The sequence below is a fragment of the Ictalurus furcatus genome, chromosome 8 (assembly GCF_023375685.1).
Source record: "Ictalurus furcatus strain D&B chromosome 8, Billie_1.0, whole genome shotgun sequence".
Taxonomy (NCBI): Eukaryota; Metazoa; Chordata; class Actinopteri; order Siluriformes; family Ictaluridae; genus Ictalurus; species Ictalurus furcatus.
Window position 1 is genome coordinate 9,834,061 of NC_071262.1, and position 24,717 is coordinate 9,858,777.

General features: G+C 39.2%; 1 protein-coding gene and 1 pseudogene across 12 annotated transcripts; one reads left to right on the forward strand and one right to left on the reverse strand.

The window, feature by feature from the left end:
- Positions 1 to 47: 47 nt before the first annotated feature.
- On the reverse strand, positions 48 to 4,410 carry LOC128611283 (lysyl oxidase homolog 3A-like; annotated as a pseudogene).
- A 15,685-nt stretch (positions 4,411 to 20,095) lies between these two features.
- LOC128611235 (tubulin beta chain-like) lies at positions 20,096 to 24,507 on the forward strand. Of its 12 annotated transcripts, XM_053630607.1 has the most exons (6): positions 20,108 to 20,164; positions 22,652 to 22,760; positions 22,872 to 22,982; positions 23,130 to 23,356; positions 23,501 to 23,810; positions 23,907 to 24,507. In XM_053630607.1, exons 1-6 carry the CDS (start codon positions 20,108 to 20,110, stop codon positions 24,200 to 24,202), a joined length of 1,110 nt encoding a protein of 369 aa, XP_053486582.1. In that variant the 3' UTR covers positions 24,203 to 24,507. The 12 variants fall into 12 exon arrangements, with proteins under 12 accessions (XP_053486585.1, XP_053486582.1, XP_053486583.1 ...); XM_053630608.1 differs by lacking the exon at positions 23,501 to 23,810 and having other exon boundaries at positions 23,130 to 23,481; positions 23,956 to 24,507; XM_053630609.1 differs by lacking the exon at positions 23,501 to 23,810 and having other exon boundaries at positions 23,130 to 23,455; positions 23,939 to 24,507.
- Positions 24,508 to 24,717: the final 210 nt, after the last annotated feature.

The following is a 24,717-nucleotide window of genomic DNA, read 5'->3' on the forward strand; positions in this document are numbered from 1 at the left end:
AGGATGCAAAAGAATAATTTTCAAATGTTGGTACAGACCAGGTTAAGTTTAGTTTTCTTTTTAGAGACAGTCAGTGTGAGTGAGGATGATCCTGAAGCAGGTCAGTGTGTAGCAGTGTCATGGACATGGGGAGTAAGCCATACCAGCCTGATCCAAAATTCATCGAAGTACAGCAACTTCCAAACAAGTAAGAATAAATAGTTAGGTATATTATAAAGCTATTCTCATTGTGGCTTAAAGAAGTTCCTGGTGATGGTGATTGGTGTTATAAGATCTGATTATTCAGCTGACCAGGATAAATTTCAAACTCCTTCTCTGCTTCTTCGCTGTATGAATCACCTAAGAACAAAATATTAAATAAAATGATTGTATTGCTAAGAAGAAACATATAAGGTAGATAATAAATAATGAGCTAATTAATGGTGGGATGTCTTGAAAAGTGAAAAGTCTAAACACTGCAGATCTATACAAATAGGGTTAGTAGTTACCTAAGTGGCACGGATGCAGCCAGATTCGATGACCATCGTATTTGCAATTGCAGCGTTTGGCGTTATTGGTGAAGTCACTTTCTGCTACCTCAAAGTTGGGGTTTAGTATAACCTGTGAGAGACAGAACCAGCAAAATGCGTTACATATTTTGGAGGAAGAAAGTGCTAAATAAACAAATGACTGACCAGTTTATGTTAATATTAACTAATGAATCCTACAGGTGTATCTTCCCTCGTTCAGTATAGCATTGTGTGCTATGTCAGTTTAATAAACCTTTTTTTTTTTTTTTTACATGCCTCATCCTCCTAAAATCAAAGCTACAGTCACTGTCCACTTTAATAGGAACACTTGTATACCTGCTCATTTATGCAGTTATCTAATCATTCAATCAAATATCAGCACACAATACATAAAATCATACAGATACAGGTCCAGAGCTTCACATCAAACATTAGAATGGGGGGATAAATGTGATCTCTGTGACTAAATGTGGCATAGTTGTTGGTGCCAGATGGGCTGGTTTGAGTATTTCAGAAACTGCTGATCTCCTGGGATTGATTGAATGATTAGATAACGGCATAAATGAGCAGGCGTACAAGTGTTCCTATTAAAGTGGATGGTGAGTGTATGCTTAAGTATTATTAATTTGCTGTGCTGTTGCAGTATCATATGTCTGCCACAAGAGTGCAGACTGTGAACACCATATTTACATTTCTTTGCCATTATAGTGTTGTTCTGCATTTCCAAAAAAATATAGGTATCTGTTGTGGATTGTGTTTGTATGACAATAATTTATTTATTTATTTTTTACGAATAAGGTTCTTATTGTTTACCTGCAGTATGTAGTTTCCGGGTTTAACATCAGTGATATCAATCCACTGGCAGTCTATATCATGTCTGTGTCCCAGAAGCCAACCGTGATGCCCTGCTCACCAAAGTTGGCACACTCGTATTGTTTTGAAACACCTGTAGCAATGAAGTTAACAAATCATATGCTTCTCATTTTCTGTGAACATGTAACCTAAAAACGATCCAACCATTAAGACAAATCCAACCCCAAGTCCAAAAAAGTTGGGACGCTGGGTAAAATGTAAATAAAAACAGAATGCAATGATTTGCAAAACTCATAAACCCATATGTCATTCACAATAGAACATAGAAAACATTTCAAATGTTTCAACTGAGGAAACGTACCATTTTAAGAAAAATATATGGTAATTTTTAATTTGATGGTCACACAACGTCTCAAAAAAGTTGGGACGGGGCAACAAAAGGCTGGAAAAGTAAGTGTCACTAAAAAGAAACATTGGAGGAACATTTTGCAACTAATTAGGTTAATTGGCAACAGATCAGTAACATGACTGGGTATAAAAGAGTATCTTAGAGAGTCTGTCAGAAATAAAGATGGGATGGATTCTGGTTGGAAGCACATGTTGCTCTAAAACCTGTATATACCTTTATATCCAGATGTGCAAGCTGGAATTCAAACCTTACTTTTTCCTTAAAATGGTACATTTTGCTAATGATTCAAATCCAGCTGTCCTACATCTGCATTTCACAGATAAAATGCAAAATCAGACCCATATGTGCAGCCCAGGCCTCTGCATATCAGCACCATAATCATAACACCTGCCGTACCTTCATTGCAGTCTGTGTCCTCGAGGCAGAAGCTGGCTTTGTGACCATCTGCCACTTTTGTGCCATTGAGATCCAGCAGGTCGTAGTTGGTAAAGATATCCATGCTGTGATAGTGCCTGGTAGGGGTAACACACAGGTAGTGAGTGCTGTAGGAAAAATTACAGCAGGATTTATTACTGCTCTTACAACCATTTCCAAATACAAAACTTGACTAATTCACTTTAATGCCTGCTCACAATACATAAAATGTAAAACTAAAATGTGACTAGCACATTATGTAGTACTAAGCTTTATGTGTGTTCCAGAAGCAAATTGAAATATTGACAAACTCAACAGGTGGGGACTCAACACATGGTATAAACTCTAGAGCTCAGTTCTGTAAATTAAAGATAAATCCACCCTGAATGACTTGCATATTAACTCCTTTTGCCGGTAGCCAAAAATGTTTTGGGGCTACCTGTGTTCAGCATTGATGTGTTTTGTGATCTCACAAAAGAACTATTTTGGGGTTAAATGTTTTTTTTCTGTCTTTAGTGTGCGCAAATTTTCTTTTATGAATAGAGTCTTGTTTCCTTATGGGTTCGTCTATTAGTCCCACGTATGGGAACTTTTTGGTTTTCATTATTTCGGTTTCTGTGACTGAAACGATCTGTATTTTTTTTTTTTTTTTACGTTTATTGCATAAATTATAATCTTATTTTGTAAGAATTGAATAGCCTACTGATTTTTTTTTTCCCTTCCGAGTGATGTCCAAATTATAAGTGACGGTTAATTTGAACTGTCTGGCACCCAAACCCCGTAAGTAAGGTACCACGCTACAAATGGCTCATATGAAAGTAGACACTTAAGACTTTAAGAATTAGCAGTTATTTCAAGTATTTCTTATTTTACCTAGCCTACCTGGGGCAATATATTCAGAATTTTTATTTTTAATTATAAAAAAATATTTATTTTTAACACAAATGTTAATCTTCACAGCAAATGTTGATATCAACCCCATTCCTCATCTCAAAGATGCCCCAAGTACTTGTCCAGGAACACCCAAAATATGAGGAGGTTATCTCTAACCACTAAAATTGTGTGTAATGTTATCCAAACACAGGTAAAAACCTCTCCAAAATGGCACAAAACCTCTCCAAATGGCACCAAACATCTCTAAATGACATAAAACCTCTCTAAATGGCACAAAGCCTTTAAGAATGGCTTCTAGAAAGACTTCTAGAAATAGCAAACATTTATAAAAAAAAAAAAAATTAAAAAAAAAGGCACAAAATAACCTCTCCAAATGGCACAAAATGAAAACAAATGGCAGTAGCATGAACTCTGTTACACAATGTGTAATTTCACACACACAAAACAAGTCTGAAACATACTTATAAAATATAATGTTTATTAAAAATATTGCCAGAGCCCCAGGTGAAGGAGCACTTGCTCTCCAAATGGCTCAAATGATGGACACACGAGTGACCCCTCTGCTCTGACTTCTCCGGGGGTAGATAGAGGCCGGCCGCCCCCCGGAACATGAACTCGGAAATAACTGCTCCAGAAGCTGTGACGCATTCAGGCTTTTTTGGAGCACGCCACCGCTATACGACGCCGATAAATCGCACGCTGAGCGAAAACCAGTGGAAAACTAGCGATCAGAAAAAACTGCCAAACATGCAAAAACCTGCTGTATAAAGTTTTCGACAATAGTCTGTGTGTTTTGTTTCTTGTCCTGAGATAACTTATGCTACAATCTCAGCATGTTGTTATAGAGATCTACTCCTGTTTAATACTCTGCTTATTTAAGGCACTGGAGCAGATCCATACTTTTGGCAACTACCTTCCTGCACAGTACATATATGGCTCTATCTGACAATTCTATGTTTTTAAGATACACAGCTATACATTGTTAATCTTCAGTAAGGTCAAAGCAGATGCATCTTGATGCACAACTTTTCACTTTTGCCAAAAATAATTCCAAGGTCTGAATGTTAAAGCCAGGTATGTTAGATTGAGCAAATAAGTCTCTGGTAACTGAGCTGGGTACCTCTGATATAACAAACATGCTCTTGAAATTCTGGGAATTCTTACTCTGAGGCCGCTGCTAGCATGTCCCAGCTGCCTGCATGCCACCATGGCCTCTCAAGAAGTCCAGTCATCCCCACAGATCAGGCCCCACTTCCCTAAAGCATCAGCATTAGTGGCCAGAATCTCCACCCGGCCCTCCGGTTGTGTACGGCCTCCAGTTATACGGATCTGCGATGAGTTTAGAGACAAGCAACAAACAGCAAAGAAAAGTAAAAGGCTGTTCAATCCAGTGACTCATTTAAACTCACTAGGTAGTGCATCCATGAAAGATCATGGGGTGATTCTACAATTAAGGGTTAGGGATGTCACGAGAACCGATCCTTCGGTACCAACATTCTTAAAACGTGACGGTACTTGTTTTTCTGCAGTAGCGGTAGCACCTTTTGTAACGAAAGTACCGAGGTTGCGATTCTTCCGGAACTGAAGGGGGTAGCAAATACGCGCAAGTGTTTTAGTCGGTCCACAAGTGGTGAAGATGAACGCCTACAAGCACACGGGAAAAACTACAGAAGTTTAGCTTAGCTTAACAAGTTTATTTCCGCCCTGACTCGTTGAGAGGAAAAGAGAGGAAAGCTAGTATCGGTTTCCGGTGTGCAACTGATACTATCGTTCATTTCAAACAAAGCGAGGAAACACCTGGAATTTGGCGAAGCAACTGAAAGACGGACCTATATTATATTTGTTTGAGGCAGCTGGCATTGTGGCCGTGAAACCAGCTAATGTTATGCTCCATGTAATGTTAGCGATAGCCTGTTGTTTGTTAAAGATGCTAACACATTGCACTGTTATAAACTACCTCTGAATGGGCCACCATGCATCGCCATTCAGCCCGTGTCCTGTCAGCAACATGTAGCCTAATATCACTAATAATTATTCACATGTTCATGCTTTTTAATAAATCTTTTTGGCCTGCCACCATATCAGTGTATTTATACTAATGCTTGCATTCAGAGTATAATGTGCGCGCGCGTTTAGGAGTGCACCTCTGGAGACTCATTGTCAGACAGTGTTTGATAACTAATATACCCCCCCTCTCTCTCTCTCCCCCTCTCTTTCTCTCTCTCTCTTCCCCCCTCTCTTTCTCTCTCACTCTCTCTCTCGCCCTCTCCCTCTCTCTCCCCCCTCTCTTTCTCTCTCACTCTCTCTCTCACCCTCTCCCTCTCTCTTTGCCAGTATCAGCCAGAGGAGGATGTCCTCCAGAAGAGTTTTTAAATTTTATTTTTATACCACACAATGGTATCGACTTTGCTATCGAGTATCGTGTACTTTTGGTGGTATCGGTACCGACTACTAGATTTTTGGTATCGTGACTTCCCTAAGGGTACGCTAAACATCAGTCTTAAAGTGGAAAAAACCATTGTGCTTTTTACTGAAAGGTTTTTTTAAATACATAATCTAAAATGAAATTTTAGATACTTTCAGGAAAAAGTATCTTTGATTTCTTTGTCAACTCGGTGATGAACAAAATGTATGCCATCAAATATGCAAAATAGACTATATAAATAATTGATTAAAATGTAACAAAACAAGTGTAACTTAGTTGACCTCTGAGTTGACAATAAGTTTATAAAAGATATCAGACCCATCAGAAAAAAACGTGTTGTAACTCGAACTATTAAGCTAAACTAATCCTTTGCATCTAGAAGTAGAGATTCTGACCCTTTTTTCAAAGCCCATGTAAGGGGCGTTGCACTTCACTGCAGCATCCTCGTGTGTTTGCACTTCTTAGCAGTGATGTTGTTATGAGGGCAAGCCCACAATCTCTTCTCATTCCCACAGCACCGTACCTCATTCGTGTAGATGTGTCCCGTGCCTATGGTCAGGTTACCATTACACAATATTGCATTTTCTCATTAATATGAGCAAAATAAAGATCACGATGCACAATAATAAGTTTGCACAAAAATGGCTTATAATGGTTTCACATGCAGGCATGCGCTGTTCAGAAAGCTTACAAGGACATTATCAGTATTTCATTATATCAGCCTATAATGGCTAAACACTTTCTGTTCAAGCTAAAAAGTTAGGTGCTCGTTGCTCAGTGTAATCCACCTTGGCCCATGCGTGCATCAGTCAGCGCCTCTTTAGCAATACCGAAGCCCAATTCTCTGCAACCACGCTAGCCGACTGCAAGCTCCAATGGTCATCACACACTGTACCCCACACAGAGCCCTTCAGCACCTCCACCCGGCCTTCCCCTGTCCTCGCACCACCCTTTAGACGCACCTTAGACTGGGTCAGAGACAAAGAGCTACCTTTGTTACTGTTATAACTTTAAATAGTCCTTATTTCAACTAATGACTGAAATCTAGTCCTTATTCTAAAGTGATGGTTTACTGCTAAAGAGAAAGCAGAGAAAAAGAAAGTTTGTATGGAGTATTTTTCAAAGTCAGCAACATTACACAATTTGAGATTTTCAATAAATGCTCTTACACTGTAGTAAGCTTTCAGCACAAACCCATTCCGTACATTTTCAGAGCTTTGAGAGAAGCTGCTAATAAAATTACTTCCTACAGTGTGCACTATTCCTTCAAGAGGCAACAAGTTTGAGCTTACTGTACGGTTTTGCTTGCTCTTGTGTTTGTGACCTTGAGTGAACTGGGGTCCAGGCACACAACTGACTGCAGCAGGACCTCCAGCAGGACAGGGGATGCTAGTGTTCTTACTGAACACCATGGTACAGGCAGAGAGACGTGCTTCATTCCCACTGCAGGCCACAGAGTGAATCCTATACACACTATTATGACTAGGGACAGTAATTACATAAAAGGATTAGTAAACAAATCAACAACCAACAGGAAATAATAAAGCTGTTGAAAGTTAAATAAAAAAGTCATATGGAATGAGACACAGCTAGAGTGGAATAAGCATACCAGTAGATGTTACATTAAAGTAGATGTTACATTATAAATTACTTTACATTAGTCTAATAGGCTGCTGTACCTTTCCAGGTCAATGTGAGCAACCTGGGGTTGCCACCTCAGACCATTTGACACAACTGACGAATTTCTAACTTTTTGGCAGCTTACTAACGAGAATCCAGTGTAACTCTCACTGCATTTTCTAGGGAGAGACCATTCAAATTGAGCTGATGTTAAAATATAAGTGTATAATATCTATAGGAATACAGATCATACAATTATCATTTGAGACAGTTTACATGTACCAAAATACTGTAAGTGTAGCATTTCATTTGATGCATTTTTAAAGTTAAACTATGCAGTGTGTCTGTCTCCATCTACTGGGTGTACAACACACATGGTAATATATGCTCTTGACATGCTCAGGCATTTCCCCAGGGTTTTTTGGTTAAGATCAAATCTCAGCTACTAGCATGAGAGATTGCATAACTATGGAAAATCTGGTATGACACAAAAGGTGAAGGATTATTTTCATCAACAGCTCTGCATAAACTGCATAGCAGAAATCATTCTCAGACTATAAATATCTATTTCTTCTAATGGAAACTATGGCATAATGGCACAATGGGTAGCTCTGCTACTTTACAAGTCTAGGGTCCCTGATTCAATCCAGAACATGGGTTACTGTCTGTGTGGAGTTTCATGTGTTCTCCCCAAGAGTGTGTTGTTTCCTGTGGCTACTGCATTTTCCTTCCACCTCCAAAAAACATGCTGGTAGATGGATTGGTGAATTTTGAAAATGTTATCAGTTATGCTGAGCACATGTTGTAATTGAGTGCTAACTGTAGGGAAAGAGTGGCATTTCGAATAATATTTCTGAAAATGAATATATATATATATATATATATATATATATATATATATATATATATAATGATCTATCTATATCGGTATCTCACAAGAGTGAGTACACCCCTCACATTTTTGTAAATATTTGATTACATTGTAGCAGAGTGTCATTTCTTCAGTGTTGTCACATGAAAAGATATAAAGTAGTGAGTGTACAGCTTGTGTAACAGTGTAAATTTGCTGTCCCCTCAAAATAACTCAATACACAGCCATTAATTTCTAAACCGCTGGCAACAAAAGTGAAAATGTCTAAATTGGGCCCAATTAGCCTTTTTCCCTCCCTGTTGTCATGTGACTTGTTAGTGTTACAAGGTCTCAGGTGTGAATGGGGAGCAGGTGTGTTAAATTTGGTGTCATCGCTCTCACACTCCCTCATACTGGTCACTGGAAGTTAAACATGGCACCTCATGGAAAAGAACTCTCTGAGGATCTGAAAAAAAGAATTGTTGCTCTACATAAAGATGACCTAGGCTATAAGAAGATTGCCAAGACCCTGACACCGAGCTGCAGCACGGTGGCCAAGACCATACAGCGGTTTAAGAGGACAGGTTCCACTCAGAACAGGCCTCGCCATGGTCGACCAAAGAAGTTGAGTGCCCATGCTCAGCGTCATATCCAGAGGTTGTGTTTGGGAAATAAACGTATGAGTGCTGCTAGCATTGCTGCAGAGGTTGAAGGGGTGGGAGGGGGGGGTGGGGGCAGCCTGTCAGTGCTCAGACCATACGCCGCACACTGCATCAAATTGGTCTGCATGGCTGTTGTCCCAGAAGGAAGTCTTTTCTAAAGATGATGCACAAGAAAGCCGCAAACAGTTTGCTTAAGACTAGCAGACTAAGGACATGGATCATTGGAACCATGTCCAGTGGTCTGATGAGACCAAGATAAACTTATTTGGTTCAGATGGTGTCAAGTATGTGTGGCGGCAACCAGGTGAGGAGTACAAAGACAAGTGTCTTGCCTACAGTCAAGCATGGTGGTGGGAGTGTCATGGTCTGGGGCTGCATGAGTGCTGCCGGCACTGGGGAGCTACAGTTCATTGAGGGAACCATGAATGCCAACATGTACTGTGACGTACTGAAGCAGAGCATGATCAGTATGCAGTATTTCAGCATGATAACGACCCCAAACACACCTCCAAGACGACCACTGCCTTGCTAAAGAAGCTGAGGGTGAAGGTGATGGACTGGCCAGGCATGTCTCCAGACCTAAACCGTTTTGAGCATCTGTGGGGCATCCTCAAATGGAAGACGGAGGAGCACAAGGTCTCTAACATCCACCAGCTCCGTGATGTCGTCATGAAGGAGTGGAAGAGGACTCCAGTGGCAACCTGTGAAGCTCTGGTGAACTCCATGCCCAAGAGGGTCAATGAAGTGCTGGAAAATAATGGTGGCCACACAAAATATTGACACTTTGGGCCCAATTTGGACATTTTCACTTAGGGGTGTACTCACTTTTGTTGCCAGTGGTTTAGACATTAATGGCTGTGTGTTGAGTTATTTTGAGGGGACAGCAAATGTACACTGTTACACAAGCTGTACACTCACTACTTTACATTGTAGCAAAGTGTCATTTCTTCAGTGTTGTCACATGGAAAGATTTAATCAAATATTTACAAAAATGTGAGGGGTGTACTCACTTTTGGGAGATACTGTATGTGTGTGATCAGAATGATGGTGAGTTTGAACATGACAGTTAGTGGACGTTGTGTTTGCGGTGGCCATGTTTGGAGGCCAAGTTGTGTTCTGTGAGTGTGGCACCGATTCCACTGATATGACAATCAGAACAGTCATAACCTTTCCCATCAGTTTCACAATCATTACTGAATTATTCTTAGTAGTTACTAAATAATATGCTTTATGTTCAATTGTCATAGAGTTAAAAGGGTTTCTTGGTATGAGTTATTGACTTATGGCCTGACATCTCCTTAATAGCCAGTTTGTCCTTGGCATCAGAAAGGTATTGTTGTTGTGAAATTAAACGGATTTGAATGTATCGCTAATATATTTTCTGTCTTGTTCTCCTTCTGCCACTGTAGTGATTTTAACTAGGCATTCTTCCCCCTGCACTGTGCATACTCCCCCCTTACATACTTAATTCAACTGATGCACTAATTTTCAAACCTTTTAATCAGGTGGAGGAGGTGTAAGTTCGTTGTAATAAGTCACAGGTTTATATGCAGAAGATGGCGTAATCCTGCAAAAGGAGAGAGAAAAGCAACCCAGTTCCGGCTCTCTGTGTGATCATATGACCGAATGGGATCACCGCTTCTATACCAGATGATTATCATCCTTTCACACATCCAATCTCATTCAATCAACGTTCTCCAACTCCATTGTGCGTGCCACACTCACCGCTGTTTACATTTGAAGTTAAAGCATGGGGCTGACCCTCTCACAGGTCTCAAGCTTTAATCAGGAGGTCATAAACAGTTAAATGTAAGCTCTCTGCTCGTGGTCACTGTTAACTGAGTTAAAATAATAGCAATGAGAAATACTGTTGGTTAATTGATAAACAAGCATAAAATATTTATTTTGAAATATCTTAAAAACAATGAAGAGTCCTAATTAAAAGTAGACTAACACAAAAATGATCCATATTAGGAAAAAGGCTAATAGGAAGGAAATAGCGAACTAAGCTTAATGTCAAATTGATATTAAATGCAACCCATAGTAATTAAACATTTCATTTCTCATTTTATTTATATTTTATGAAGTTATTATAATATCCATTTTTATATAAAATTATTTATTCATAACTAAGCACATTTTCTGTCTTTAAATTTTAGTAGTTTTATTTTTGTTTGTTTATCAGTTTTAGATCGGTTCCCCCAGTACAATGTCCATGTCTGCTGTGTAATATTGTGTTTTCGGGGGGATAAATCAAAACATGGAAACTGACTTTTCTAGTGATATCTGGCAACCGTGAGTTTAAATGAGGTGAATTAGAGTTAGCGAAGGAGAGTGGCAGTGTACTGTATGTTTACAGACTGAACAGTTGCTACTCTTGATAATGATTTGTGAGGAATTATTTAATAAAGAAGTTTGAATTAAACCCACCTTGTAGCATTATTATTAATTTACTCTGCCCGAAGCTGCTGTGTCTACACGAGCAGGTGAAAGTTCAGGCCATTTTGCGGGATCAATAGAAGATGGCGGTTGTGAGCTCGGAGAGTTGAGGGAAACCGATGATGTAGAGTTACTCGTCATCATAATGGCTTCTCTGCAGTATTTCCACACTTGTTTGGTTGACTGAGGAGATGAAAAGCAGTGTGAAAGTAACTGTTGCGCGATGAAGATGCATTTTGGACTTCCTGTAGTTTTTATCCCGATTGTATTGTACAACTCCGTACAGGTCACTCGCACCGGTGCGAATAAATATTTATTCAGTCGCACAAAATACTTTTCAGTCACAAATGCGAGTGAAATGGTCGCACTGTAGAGCCCTGAGTTTATCTGCAAAGGTTTTTCCTGTTCTGCGTGATTAGGTTTACTGTCCCCGACAACCTCTGTAGTGACATTTAGCATCATGCTAGTGTCATGATTTCCCCTCGCGCAAAGCGCTGGAGCTCGAAGCGAAGCTGGCAGCTCGAGGGCTAAAATCCTAACTCCGTTTCGGGGTTTTGGCACTACAAAATGACGTCGTCCCTGCGCCGCCCTAAGTGATTGGCTGTAGTGTAGGAAGCGCTTGATTTGTGTGGAGAAAACAGCGGCGTTTTCTATGAGTGGAGGACGAACTTTAAACATCAATATCGCAATCGGTCATGTTCGTTTAATCGTGGGCAGTCAAAATCGTAATCGCGATCGATATTCGATTAATTGTGCAGCCCTATTAGGCATTTAATTTTGGTGCGGTGATGTCACCAGCCCCACACATGCTCCAAGTTCATTCAAAATAGTTTCAATCGTCTGTGCTGATAGAAGTTTTGTTTGTGCTGCTTTCGTTTTTAAAATATTAGGCATTAAGTTCTATGAGATTATGTTACCAGCCCCCCACATGCTCATTTGTGTTATAGGAAAGAAAAGCATGATTACATTTCTGCTTATTCGTGTAAACGTCAGCCACATTGTTTAATCTAATTTCTTGTACTGACACATTAAAAAATATATATTTTGTCATTCACACATATAGCCTTCTAGCTCAGTTGTAGTCAGTTTGCTCTTTCAGCAGAATTAGCAACCTTTGGACTGTGGATAGTTCTATGAGAGGGATAAAAAGTCGTAGACGCAAACTGTTCCTTCTTTGTCTATATTGCTCATTTCATTCAGTGCTTTTATATCTGTAAAACCCGCAGAGAGGCTAGATATGATATTTGTACTGTAAATTACACCGGATTTTAGTTACTATTGTTATACAACTTGAAGTTAGTAATTTCTCCTGGTTTAAAAGGCTGTATTCTACTGGAGAAAATCAAATTGGAGCAACGTAATTAAAAAAAAAAAAAAAAAAAAAACGATTGTCAACTTGTGTTCATAATTATGGTAATTAGGTACATAACACTTAAATTCCTTTAAATAATGTGAAAAAACTAGTTGGAACAACTTGATTTTTATGAGTAATCAATTTAAAAACTCGTGTTTATTATACAAATTATTAAATAAGTTTTAATTGAATTAGATCTGTAGATCTGGACTACAGATCGTATTAGATCTGTAGTCCAGCAGTGTAGTGAATGTGATTTGTTTGGAATGGTTTGAGTTTTGGATAGATCAAGCTAAATAAAATGCTCAATACACATGTGTAATTATGTTTGTTTTTATATTATTTAAGGTTTTATGCTAAACATAATCCAAAGTTATGAACAATTAAAGGTTTAGTATAATTAGCCTACTCTGAAAAATTTAAGTGATATATGTGCACACATACTAATCATGGGTCCAAATATTGCTAACTTTGGCTGAATTATAAAAGCCATTAGTCGTACTGAATGAAGACCCGTTTGGGAGCTTATTGTTGAACTGAGTCAAATGAACTGACTTACTAAAAAAGAGCTGGAATAACTCTAACTAATTTATGTATCTTTGATTCTTTTACGTGTACGTGTTTATAAATCTTTACATGCCCTGATGTTGCCATGCCAATTGGTCACTCACATCACGATCGCGATGAACTCAAAGCAGAAAATAAATAAATAATAAAATAATAATAATAGTGAAAATAATGTAATTATTGTTTTATTAAGTCGAACAGTGTAAGTGTAAGTTCTTTTGGCGTGTGGTATTCGTGTTGCACAATGATGAACAATTTGCTGCATATTTCTCTTTAAATGCTGCTTATGTCCAGTGATGAATAATATTATTAATATGGTAATATTAGTCTGCACGTATTTTCAAACTTTCTGTAACGTATTTTATGTCTATTACAGATGTGTTAGTCCTTCACATTAGAATAAGATGGTGAATAGTTAATGTTGAATTAGGATTTGCATGGATTACATGTGTCTGGATTAGGCAGCGTTGCGTGGTGGTTTCTTTTGCTGTTGATGTGACATGTTGTGCTGATGTGGGTCTCACTACAGTGACATGTTTGTTAGTTTAGTTCAATTACAGTCTCTTTGCAGCATTGTAGTTTGAGTGATTTGTATATTTTCTGAACCGTAGACTGTTGAGTAGAATAGAACAAAATAGTGTGAATATACAAATATATATGGTGTGCTATGGATATGTAATACAGTGTATACGAAACACAAGTCTCAATATTTAAATAATACAGTGCAATGGTCACAAACACGAGGAATGGAGCGTATACTGCACAATCTGTGAGTGAATTGAAAGTCTTTATACTGTAGCTGTGATTGTGCTGTGAATTTAATGCAGGTGTGTGTGTGATCTGGGAATTGCAGTACATGGCTGCCATGTTTGTAGGCCGCAGTGCAGGATGGGAAATGTAGTTCGTGACATGAGTAGACTTAACACCAACTTAATATGATCAAATACGGTTTAAACGAAATGGATACATTTATAAAGGGAATTTTTAATGCCTTTCACAAATGGCGCTCAGCAAAGGAAACAAATTTGTGTTAAATTGAAACAAAGCTCATAGATGATAAATTTTATGTTAGACTAAGCTAAATACATATACGCATTACTCCTAATTAGATATATTTAAATAAAATTAACAAAACTTAATGTGTCATGTATGAAGGGTCTGAGTGATATTTTGAGTGTGGTACAGTTAGAAGTTAATAAGGGACAAAGGGGTGCATGCACGTCTACCCTCTTAAACTAAACACTATTGTTGTACACAGTGAAAAACAAATTCAATAGGTTGTTTTGAATAAAAATTAGTGGGATAAAAGAGACTAGAGAAATGTAAATACATGTCTAGATCTCAACCTCATTTACTCTATTTTTTAGTTCTGTATTATTGGGATTATTACTCGTTAGCACAGATGGGATATTAACATGTTAGGTTAGTGTACATCACAAATAGTCCTAGACTAAAGGATTTTTTTTTTCACTCACCAGAAGGATATTAAGAAAGGAATTCAGGAAGGGATAAGAATGAATCTTTGCCACTTGGGGTTGTATTTTTTAAAGACAACAGACTAGAACTCTTTGACAGATTAACTAAACATGAGAGTAGAAGACCCCTTTATGAGAGGAATTATTTCTTTGATTAGAGAATTAGAGATTACTTCAATAATTTTTAAATGATTTGATAGACCAACATTATTTATTCTCTGCAGCAATATTTCATGATCCACTGTGTCGAAAGCCTTTGATAAATCGATAAAAAGGGAAGTGCAGTAATTACCTTTATCTAGAGAGTACACAATATTGTTTAAGACTTTCAAAATGGCTGTTGTGGTGATATGTTTTTTTATGAAACTTTAATTACTAGAAAATATTTTTTTGCAATCTGACAACATGTCAACGGTTCACTGATAAGGATTTCTAAAATTTTTGATAGGACACAAAGCTTTGGAATTGGACTGTAATTATCTAATATAGTGGGATTTCCCTCTTTTAATAAAGGAACAACAAAAGCCGATTCACAAATTTCTGGTATAACACCAGTGTCTAATGAAAGATTAAAAAGATAAGTTAAAGGAGATGAAATAATATCAGCTGATAATTTCAAAAACACAGATTCCACACAATCAGGGCCTTGTGATTTGTTTATATCGAGAAATTTGAGTGCTCTATAAACATTAGAACTCTTAATGTGTTAAAAACTGAACTCCTCATTTTGAATGGCTTTCTGCATTATTAAAATCAGCATACAGTAAATCAAATGATAATTATTCACCTTTTAATTTACTAGGCCTTGATCTGATGCATAAATTAAACATTTAATGATGGGTTTTGCAGTTGTGTGTTCCCAGTTGTCTGTCTCCAGTTTCCAAATCGGACAGTGATGGCGGCATCCCTCATCCTGAACTCGCTAACATACCTGGCACATTATGGGCTACATAAGGTTGAAGCACGACGAGTAACATGTACACTGTATTAAGCTAAAGTGAAGTATAGTCATCCTGTGTCCTGTAAAACAATACCTTCTGTCCTCAGAAAAGGATGAAGGGACATGCCCAATTATTCTAGCATTATTACAGCAAGCTGTGATAACAACTGTGATAAGTTCTGCAATACAACACACCCAGTAACCAATGTTTAAGGCTGGAAGAGGATGGCATTTTACACAAAATTTGCAAAATCAACGAACTAGTAATCCCAGTAACTCCATTAGTGCCCGACGTCCCTACTGTAACCTCTTCCATTCCACATGATAATTATTATTTCTCTGTTGTTGTCCTGTGTTCAGCTCTTTTTCCAGTGTGCCTGCATGTGAGAGCTCTCAAGGCCGTTACTCCCCTTAACATTCCAAGATCAGTAATACACCTGGGTGCATCTCCCTCAGGGGCTGCAGACTCCCTGCGGTCTACTCCTCTGTGGTCAGAGACTCCCTCGCACGCTCCCAAGGCCGACAGGACATGATTGGGGTCATCCTCCGCCCCATAAAGCACAACAAATGTTAAGCTTCCTGGACGTTATCAAGTATGGTCTTCAGTGGATCACTGATTGCTCTCTTCATGACAAAATCCTGAGAGCTGGGTGTTCTAAGGAAAAACTGACACTGAATGGATTTATGCTCTGCACCTGTACTATGGCTGGCAAACTACAACAAAGACTTTCTCTTATATGTGACTGAGAGAGGGGGTGCCGCTGCGGGGGTCCCGGCTCAGGAGTATGGGGGCGCTTGCAGGTCTTTAGTTTATTTATCGAAAACCTTGGATTCGGTGGCACAAGGATTGCCAGCACGTTTGTGTGCCATGGCTCGAGCTGCTCTCTTAGTGCAGATCACTGGGAAAATAGCTCTCTCACGCATTGATCTTACATTCATCACACCAGGTCACTTCTATTTTGAATTAGATCCACATGCAACACATGACAGCTCATCAAAGAACAGGATATGAAGTTATTCTTTGTGCCACCCAAAATTTAAATATTAAACCTATTAGTGAGTCTAATACACCAACTGTAGTGTTGTATTGCCTAATGAATTCTGTGGAGCCAGTCACTGAGAACACTCACAATTGCCTAGCCGAAATTCATATTTCCTCGAGCCGAAGTTTGAACTTTTTAGACGTTCCACCTGGAAGATTTTGTGAGCACCCTGCTCTGCCCAATTAAAAGCTATCACTACTATGAAATTTATGCTCAAAACAATGTCAGAAAGGGAAAATCAGTATCGATAGGGCTCATATCAATGCCAGAAGGGCCGTTTAAGCACTTGGTGATAGACAGGTTTAGCAGATGGAGGGAGGCAATGCCATCAGCAGACTAAACTGCTGGAACAGTGATTCAATTTTTAACCAGAGAGGTAATTCCTAGAGATGGCATACCATCTCAGATTAGCTCTGACAATGGCTCAGCGTTCGTTTAAAAAACAGTGTTACAGTAACTGTGAATAAATAAAAATTTTGATGTGTTTATCACCCTCAGTCACAGGGAATAGTGGAAAAGGTAAGTGGTACCTTTAAGGCTAAGCTTAACGCAATCTGTGCTGACTCTGAACTCTTTTCGGTAGATGCTCTACCTCTTGCACTAATGACCTATCGCATGCAGACTAACAGAAATATGCATCTAACACCGCATGAAATGCTTACGGGTTGACCCATGTCTGTGTCATATCTGAGAGGTCCTTATGAAGAACTGCCACTGAAGTAATTACAGATGGAACTAAGAGCATATATGCGATAACTAACTGCTATGTATGAAGCTATCTATTCACAGGACCAGAGCTGGGGACTGAGAGGAGACAGAAGTTCCTTGTCCTGTGACTCCTGGAGAACAGGTGTACCTAGGGGTGTTCCAGCCCAGAAGGGAAAGGCCGTACAAAGTGAGCACCTAGATTAAGACCTAGGAGAAAGGAGGATCAGCTGATCGAAGGTGACGATCCAGTGGTTGACATTGCAGAAGAAAGAACAAGACAAGAAGTGAGAGAGGGTCTAAATGAAGATACGGGAGAATGGCAGTCTCAGGCGATGGCAAAGAAGAAGGTCTGTCAGGGGTCGTACCAACAGAGCAGGAGGAAAGAAGGGCTCCTGCTGTTGAGAGTGGTTCTGACGAGCCTGATACACCTGCTGAAGGAGAAAGAGGCCCAAGCAGACGTCCCTTCCAGGACAACTTTTCCATAATTGACTTTTCAGCCCTTGACTAGTCTCCAAAACAGTACTGAACTAGAACTGAATGAGACAATCAGTGAGCCAGATTGGATCTCTGATCGGCTGCAACAGGGTGGAACAGATTCCAGTTCCTCAAGTGAGGATGAAGAAGTAGTATGATGAACCATGCCCTGGGTGTAAGTACTAGCTTGACCTCTCCCCAAGGGTGGGCCCCCTGCGATACGCAAAGTATCTGGGTCGAAGACAAACATTGTTGATACATCCTCTGAGAAAGGATGTGATGGAGTTTTTAGTTTTTGCTTTTTCCATTTTTCTGTTTTTTAATTTTTACATTTTCTATTACAATATAATCAAGTGTGATTAAGAGACAGGGTGATCACTGTTATGATTAATCAAACTGAGAAAACTGTTTTGTATTCATGTTTATTAGTCTATACTTGTATCAGCTATATGTGCTTAAGCAACTGTGTATTCTACATAACGATGACAACCACGGGCAAGTGCAGAACCAAACGCATGCTCATGCTTACAAACACTGTTTTGATTTTTGTGGTTAGGGAAAGGGAGACAGAATCTTTTACTCCTTTCTAGCCAATGGGAGAGGAGATGTTTGGTTCTGATCTCCAGAGAGAGTGGTTTCAGGATTTGGTCATTGGTGGATGGCTGACGTGGTCATACATTGATCACTAGTTAGTGTAAATGAAGGGACTGGATTGTGAGATTACTCTCTCTAGCTAGGTGGGGCTTAGTAAGCCCCCAGACGGGGAGAATATATGGAAAATATATATGAAGTGCAAACAATATGTGTAACTGACATTTGGATATGTTAATGGAGTGAATTCAATATGTAACCAACATTTAGAATTATTATTTGAGCATAATCGTATAATCAATATTGGTTAAAAAAACATAATCTATATGTATAATCAACAGTTAGAAGCATAATCTAAATCCATAGAACAATGTTTGATCAAGTTATATTCTGAGTGGATTTGAGCTGAATGAACTGTGTTTCAGTGTACAACAATTGTTGTTCTGTATTAGCTGGCACCTGTCTCCACAGCAATAAAAATTGGCAGTAGATATTCGCATGCGTGAGTAAATAACTTTGAGGCAGATACAAATTAGGGAGTTAGGAGGGGAGGTAGATATCAGCGGGGACAACCGATAGAGACAGACAGATGCTCACTGAGGCCTAAGAAGGGAGCCATGGTCAAGAAAAGAAACCTTGTCCTCATGAAACCTTTTCAAGAAAAACAACTAACTGCGCATGTTCCACGAATTTAAGATAACTCATAAACATGAATATTTAATTGTGGCAAAAGAAGGTTGGTCTATTTCAACGAGGAAAAGCAAAACCCCACCTACAAAGACTATGCTTTGGAGATAGGTATATAAAGACATGTTTGCGTATGCATAATTCGGACACTCTGCAGACTGTCACACTTTATTGATTTTCAATAAAGTTTATTTACTTTTTGACATCTACTAAACTCTCTATCTCTGAAGTTTTTGACCTAGGCTAAAAGGTTGATTTTATTCACGACAGAAGGGGACTCGCTCGCGGCATGCACACTTGGCCTCAGTTGTGTCTGTATGCTACCATGGGTTTTCATGTTCTTTCCAGACATTTTAACGTGCCACAAAATTAAAAGTGTAAACAAAGAAACGGGGTAGAATAAGTCAAAATCTGTTGTATCACCGAAAAGCGCAAATTAATTACAATTTTAATTGAAATCAGCAGGAGCCTCCAACTTCACGTCCTACTCCATTCACATTAAAGATCATTTATACATGAAAAATCTTGTTTTATTTTGTCTCAGGAGTGTCCATGTTAAACATGTTAAACATTATGTTTTGAATAGTGTGGAGACATGGAGATATTTTAAGTATTTTTTAATCTTGAACATTGATAATTGTTTAAATGTATTTTAAAAAAATTATATTTCTTGGAGCCGGAGTCTTCTATTCTTCAGTTTTTTTGCTGCAGAACACATTAGGTCAAAGCTGACATTATTTACAGGCTACATATTTTTTTGACTTTGGAATAAACCTAATACAAGTGACCAGTCAAACATGACAGAAGAACTCAATAATAAATGTAATAACTTTGATAATAATGGATGGTGATGTGCAGCGCTGTAAATAAATGTAAAAAAATACAGGGACCCCCTGGCTATGTGTCAGGGACCCTCTGAATGTTTATTATTATTATTATTATTACTATTTTTTTTTCTTTTACCTGAGGAGAACCGTTATAAACTCAAACTGACCAGTAAAATAAAGACGCATTAAAAAAAAAAATTGTTGCAACAATATCTGCCAATCACAATTGAGTGTACGCTGCATAAGCCAATAGTCATAGACTTCTAGGTGGCCTAGCAACAAGCCTCCACCAATGGGAATGCTTTGGCTATTTCAGCAGATTGAATAAATAGTAGTGCTTCGCAAATTACGGTTTCATTGTCGTAGTGTAGTTTTCAGTTTAGTTATATGTTCTACAGAGTGAATAATGAGGGAGATTGTCAGTTTGCAAATAGGACAATGCGGAAACCAAATTGGTGAAATGGTAAGACCTGAAAGATTGTCTTTTCAACACACATTCACATGTAATAAGTGAAAGATTATCACATTCACAGGTCACATGGCCTCTCTCAGTGTGTCAAGGCCTCAGGCTTTTTGAGCTCCTGGTGATTGTTTAATAGTCCCGTTCGTTTTAAAAGTTTTTTTTATTAGTTTATATAATAATTTCATATTTTTGTATCACAGGCTCAGTTAACTTATATATATATATATTTAAATAAATAAATGCAGCAACCATACTGTTAACTATCGGGCTTAGCAAACCACATTTGGTAAATGTTGATGTGAAGCCCAAATGTCTGTGAGCCATTAATATTTTCGACCTTTTCCGCTACGAGCGAGTTTCTGTAAATGAGCTAACGGCTAATCAATTCCGCTGCTGAAGGGTGTAGGTCGCGCGCGCGCGCCCTGCAGCTAACATGGCTGGTTGCATCTGGTTAGGATCATGGAAAGCTACCTGCGTGAAGTTGGCCCCCCCACCAACGCAAAACGTCAGCAAAACAGTCTCAATCGTTTGTGGTGGTTTGTGCTGATAAAAGTTTCGTTTGTTCTGCTTTCGTTTTTAAAATATTAGACATTGAATTGTGGTGCGGTGACGTCACCAGCCCCACACATGCTCCAAGTTCATTCAAAATAGTCTCAATCGTTTGTGCTTCATTTGTGCCGTAAAAAAAATTCGTTTGTGCTGCTTCGGTTCTGGAGATGTTAAAAGAATATTTATAGGTCATTCTGGGGTCACCCTAACCCACCCCCCACATGCTCCAGATTAGCCCGAAATAGTCTCAATCGTTTGTGCTTCGTTTGTGCTGCTTTCGTTTTTAAAATATTAGACATCTTTAAGATATTAGCATCTGGACAGAGCTTAGTGAGCAGCTAGAAAACAAGATCACTGCAAAGGCTCTATATACTTTTGTTAAGTTGAACAGACACAACATCTGGACTGCTTTAGGGTTTATTTATGGAAGTGATCATGAAACAAGTGGCAGTAGTGATGACACTGATTTTGAGCCAGGGTCACTTTCCCCAACACCAAAAAATTGCTGGACTTTTGATCTTCAAGTTCCATTTCAGAAATGGATTGAATTCATGCCCGAAATAGTTAAATATAAAAACAAGTTCTCCAAAACACAAAAAAAGGGAATACACAATTTTGAAGCCTGGCATCTGGACACATTTGGGAAGAAGCTAAAAGCCCCTGCACATTTGTCTTTAAAAGAGCCACTGTCTATCCATCAGTAACAGAGAAATTCCTAGAAATCAGAGGCAATTGTAAGGAATGTCATGGCCACATTCACATAAAATGTGACAGACTGATTGCATTGTTTAAATTTAAATACTTTCACAAATTCAAGTATTTTTGTTCTAAGTGTTTTTAAGGTCCATTATTTGCGTCAAAGGATGTTTGATAGTTCAAAGTAATTCACTTTCACAAGTAAAATCATTTTGGCTTAAATCTTAATTTATTGAGTCATTTAAGTCGTTAAGTTTCCACACACACACACACACACACACACACACGGCCTATGAATGTATAAACAGAGCTACAGCAAACAGATTATGGTGCGTGTATTTATTTATGACAATGTTAATATTACGTCTGTTATTCTCATAACAACATATACAGTAACAAGTAAAAACACTTACCTTGGAGTTCGTTACATTTCACACATCCTGTGATCCGCGGTGTCCCTTAAAAGTTGAAAATGCACAGTGGATAGGTAACAATTACAGGAATGCGACTATTTAATGTGATTTGTCATTTGGATTTTACTGTGTTACTTCAACTGTATTGTTAAAAAAAGTCGGCACAAACGATTGAGACTATTTCGGGTTAATTTGGAGCATGTGCGGGGCTGGTGACGTAATCTCATAGAACTTAATGCCTAATATTTTATAAACAGAAGCAGCACAAACAAAACTTTTATCGGCACAAACCGGCACAAACAAAGCACAAACGATTGAGACTATTTTGAATGAACTTGGAGCATGGGGGGGTGACCCCAGAATGACCTATAAATATTCTTTTAATATCTCCAAATCAGAAGCAGCACAAACGAAGCGTTCATCGGCACAAACTAGCACAAACGAAGCACAAACGATTGAGACTATTTTGCTGACGTTTTGCGTTGGTGGGGGGGCCAACTTCACGCAGGTTGGAAAGCTCTCTCAGCGGCCAAAAACTCCACTCGTTCACTGTCCAAATAACAAAGGGTTAAACTTTATTGCCTATATATTATTGTTTTTAATTTTTCAGTCAGCATAAAGGCTTTGACCAGCCAGCCTGGCTTTATATACTTGTCTGTCTCTCTCGCTCTCTGGTGGAGCAGCATGTCAGATTGATGTCTCAAGTTGTGACTTGAGTGAAGCTTGTTCTGTTTTCCTGTCAGTCTGCTTTCTTTTGTGTTTAAGCTTTTGAAGTAAAACTAGTTATTTGTCATTGTTTACAAAACCACACATTTTTGTGTGTTCTCAGTTCTGGACTGTCTTCAGTGACGAGCATGGGATTGATCCTACAGGCAATTACAATGGCAACAGTGATCTTCAACTACACAGAATTAATGTATATTACAATGAAGCTACAGGTGAGCTATTTCAAGGTTATGCACCTTTTTAAAAAAAAAGTTTTGAAAAATAACCTTTTAATACATATAATACATATTCTGTCATTTTTATTCATTTTTTGATCCTTTCAGGTGGCAGATATGTCCACCGTACTGTATTAGTGGATTTGGAGTCGGGTACCATGGACTCCGTGAGGTCTGGACCTTTTGGGCAAATTTTCAGGCCTGACAACCTTGTTTTCGGTAATTATTACACAGCACTCTATAACTGGATACAGATGCAAAGCAGTAAATCAAATACAGTCATATCTGTCTTGTGCCTCATTTTGATTTCCCTGCTATTTCCTGCTAGCTGTAACTCTGCATGTAATAATCAACACTTCTCCACAGGCCTGAGTAGTGCTAGCAATTACTGGGCCAAGGGCCACTACACAGAAGGTGCTGAGCTGGTGGACTCTGTCCTGGATGTGGTGCGGAGGGAGGCAGAGAGCTGCGACTGCCTCCAGGGCTTCCAGCTCACCCACTCACTGGGTGGTGGTACTGGCTCAGGCATGGGCACCCTGCTCATCAGCAAAATCCGTGAGGGGTACCCTGACCGCATTATAAATACCTTCAGCGTTGTCCCCTCACCCAAAGTCTCAGATGTAGCGGTGGAGCCTTATAATGCCACACTGTCGGTCCACCAGCTGGTACAGAACACGGACGAGACGTTCTGCGTAGACAACAAAGCCCTGTTTAACATCTGTTCCCACACCCTCAAGCTCAGAACACCAAACTACAGTGACCTGAACAACTTGGTCTCTCACACCATGAGTGGAGTCACAACATGTCTGAGGTTCCCTGGGCAGCTCAATGCTGACCTGCGCAAACTGGCTGTCAACATGGTGCCATTTGCCCGTATGCACTTCTTCATTCCTGGTCTTGCTCCACTGACTAGCACGGATAGCCAGCCATACCGTGCTCTCACTGTGCCTGAATTAATCCGGCAGATGTTCGATGCCAAGAACATGATGGTTGCTTGCGACCCACGCCACGGCCGGTACCTCACGGCGGCTGCCATTTTCCGTGGCAGCGTGTCCACAAGTGATGTGGAAATGGGGATGTTCGATGTGCAGAACAGATATAGCAGAAACTTCGGTGACTGGATCCCCAACAACATGATGACAGCTGTGTGTGACATCCCTCCCCATGGCGTGAAGATGGCCGCCACCTTCACTGCGAACAACACCGCTATCCAGGAGCTGTTCATTCGCCTCTCTACACAGTTCATGGCCATGTTCAGAGGCAGGAGATTCCTGCACTGGTACACAGCTGAGGGTATGGATGAAATGGAGTTCACAGAGGCTGAGAGCAACATGGCCGACCTAGTATCAGAGTATCAGGCATACCAGGATGCAACTGGTGACGATGAAGGAGAGTTTGAGGAGGAGGAAGAGGAGGAGGGAGAGGAGGAGCTGCCTTAAATATATTGTCAGTCATTTTTTCCATGTTCTGTTCACATGTTTACTTTTTTCTGTTCACGTTTGTTTGTTTTTCCATGTTCTTCTGTTCCTTTCTTCCCTGTTTGAGTTGTTTGTCAAGTTGTTTCTCAGATTTTGTTCCTCATTTTGTTCCTTCCAACTTTGTTCAATACAATTAAAACATGCGATTAATAATCATGGTCTCAGGGTATTTCTTGCAGTGAATCTTAATAAAATTCTTATTTTCCTATTAAAACCAATATGGTTCTGTTATAAGGGTAGGTTTGTTGACTTGGCCTTTGCTAACTATTTTAAGAAGTGAAGGTCTTTCTCACTTATAATTTTGGTGTACCACCAAATACAGTATTCAGTTGAGTATTTTAATGTGACAAACTGCAGTAATCTCACTGCACAATTTTGAAAAGACTTAACTACTGTTAGCTATAGCACTGTTTAGCTACTTGTGTTGCACCAAAGTGGTTTTAAGGGCTTAATTCTGCCTTTCTGTTTATCCAGAA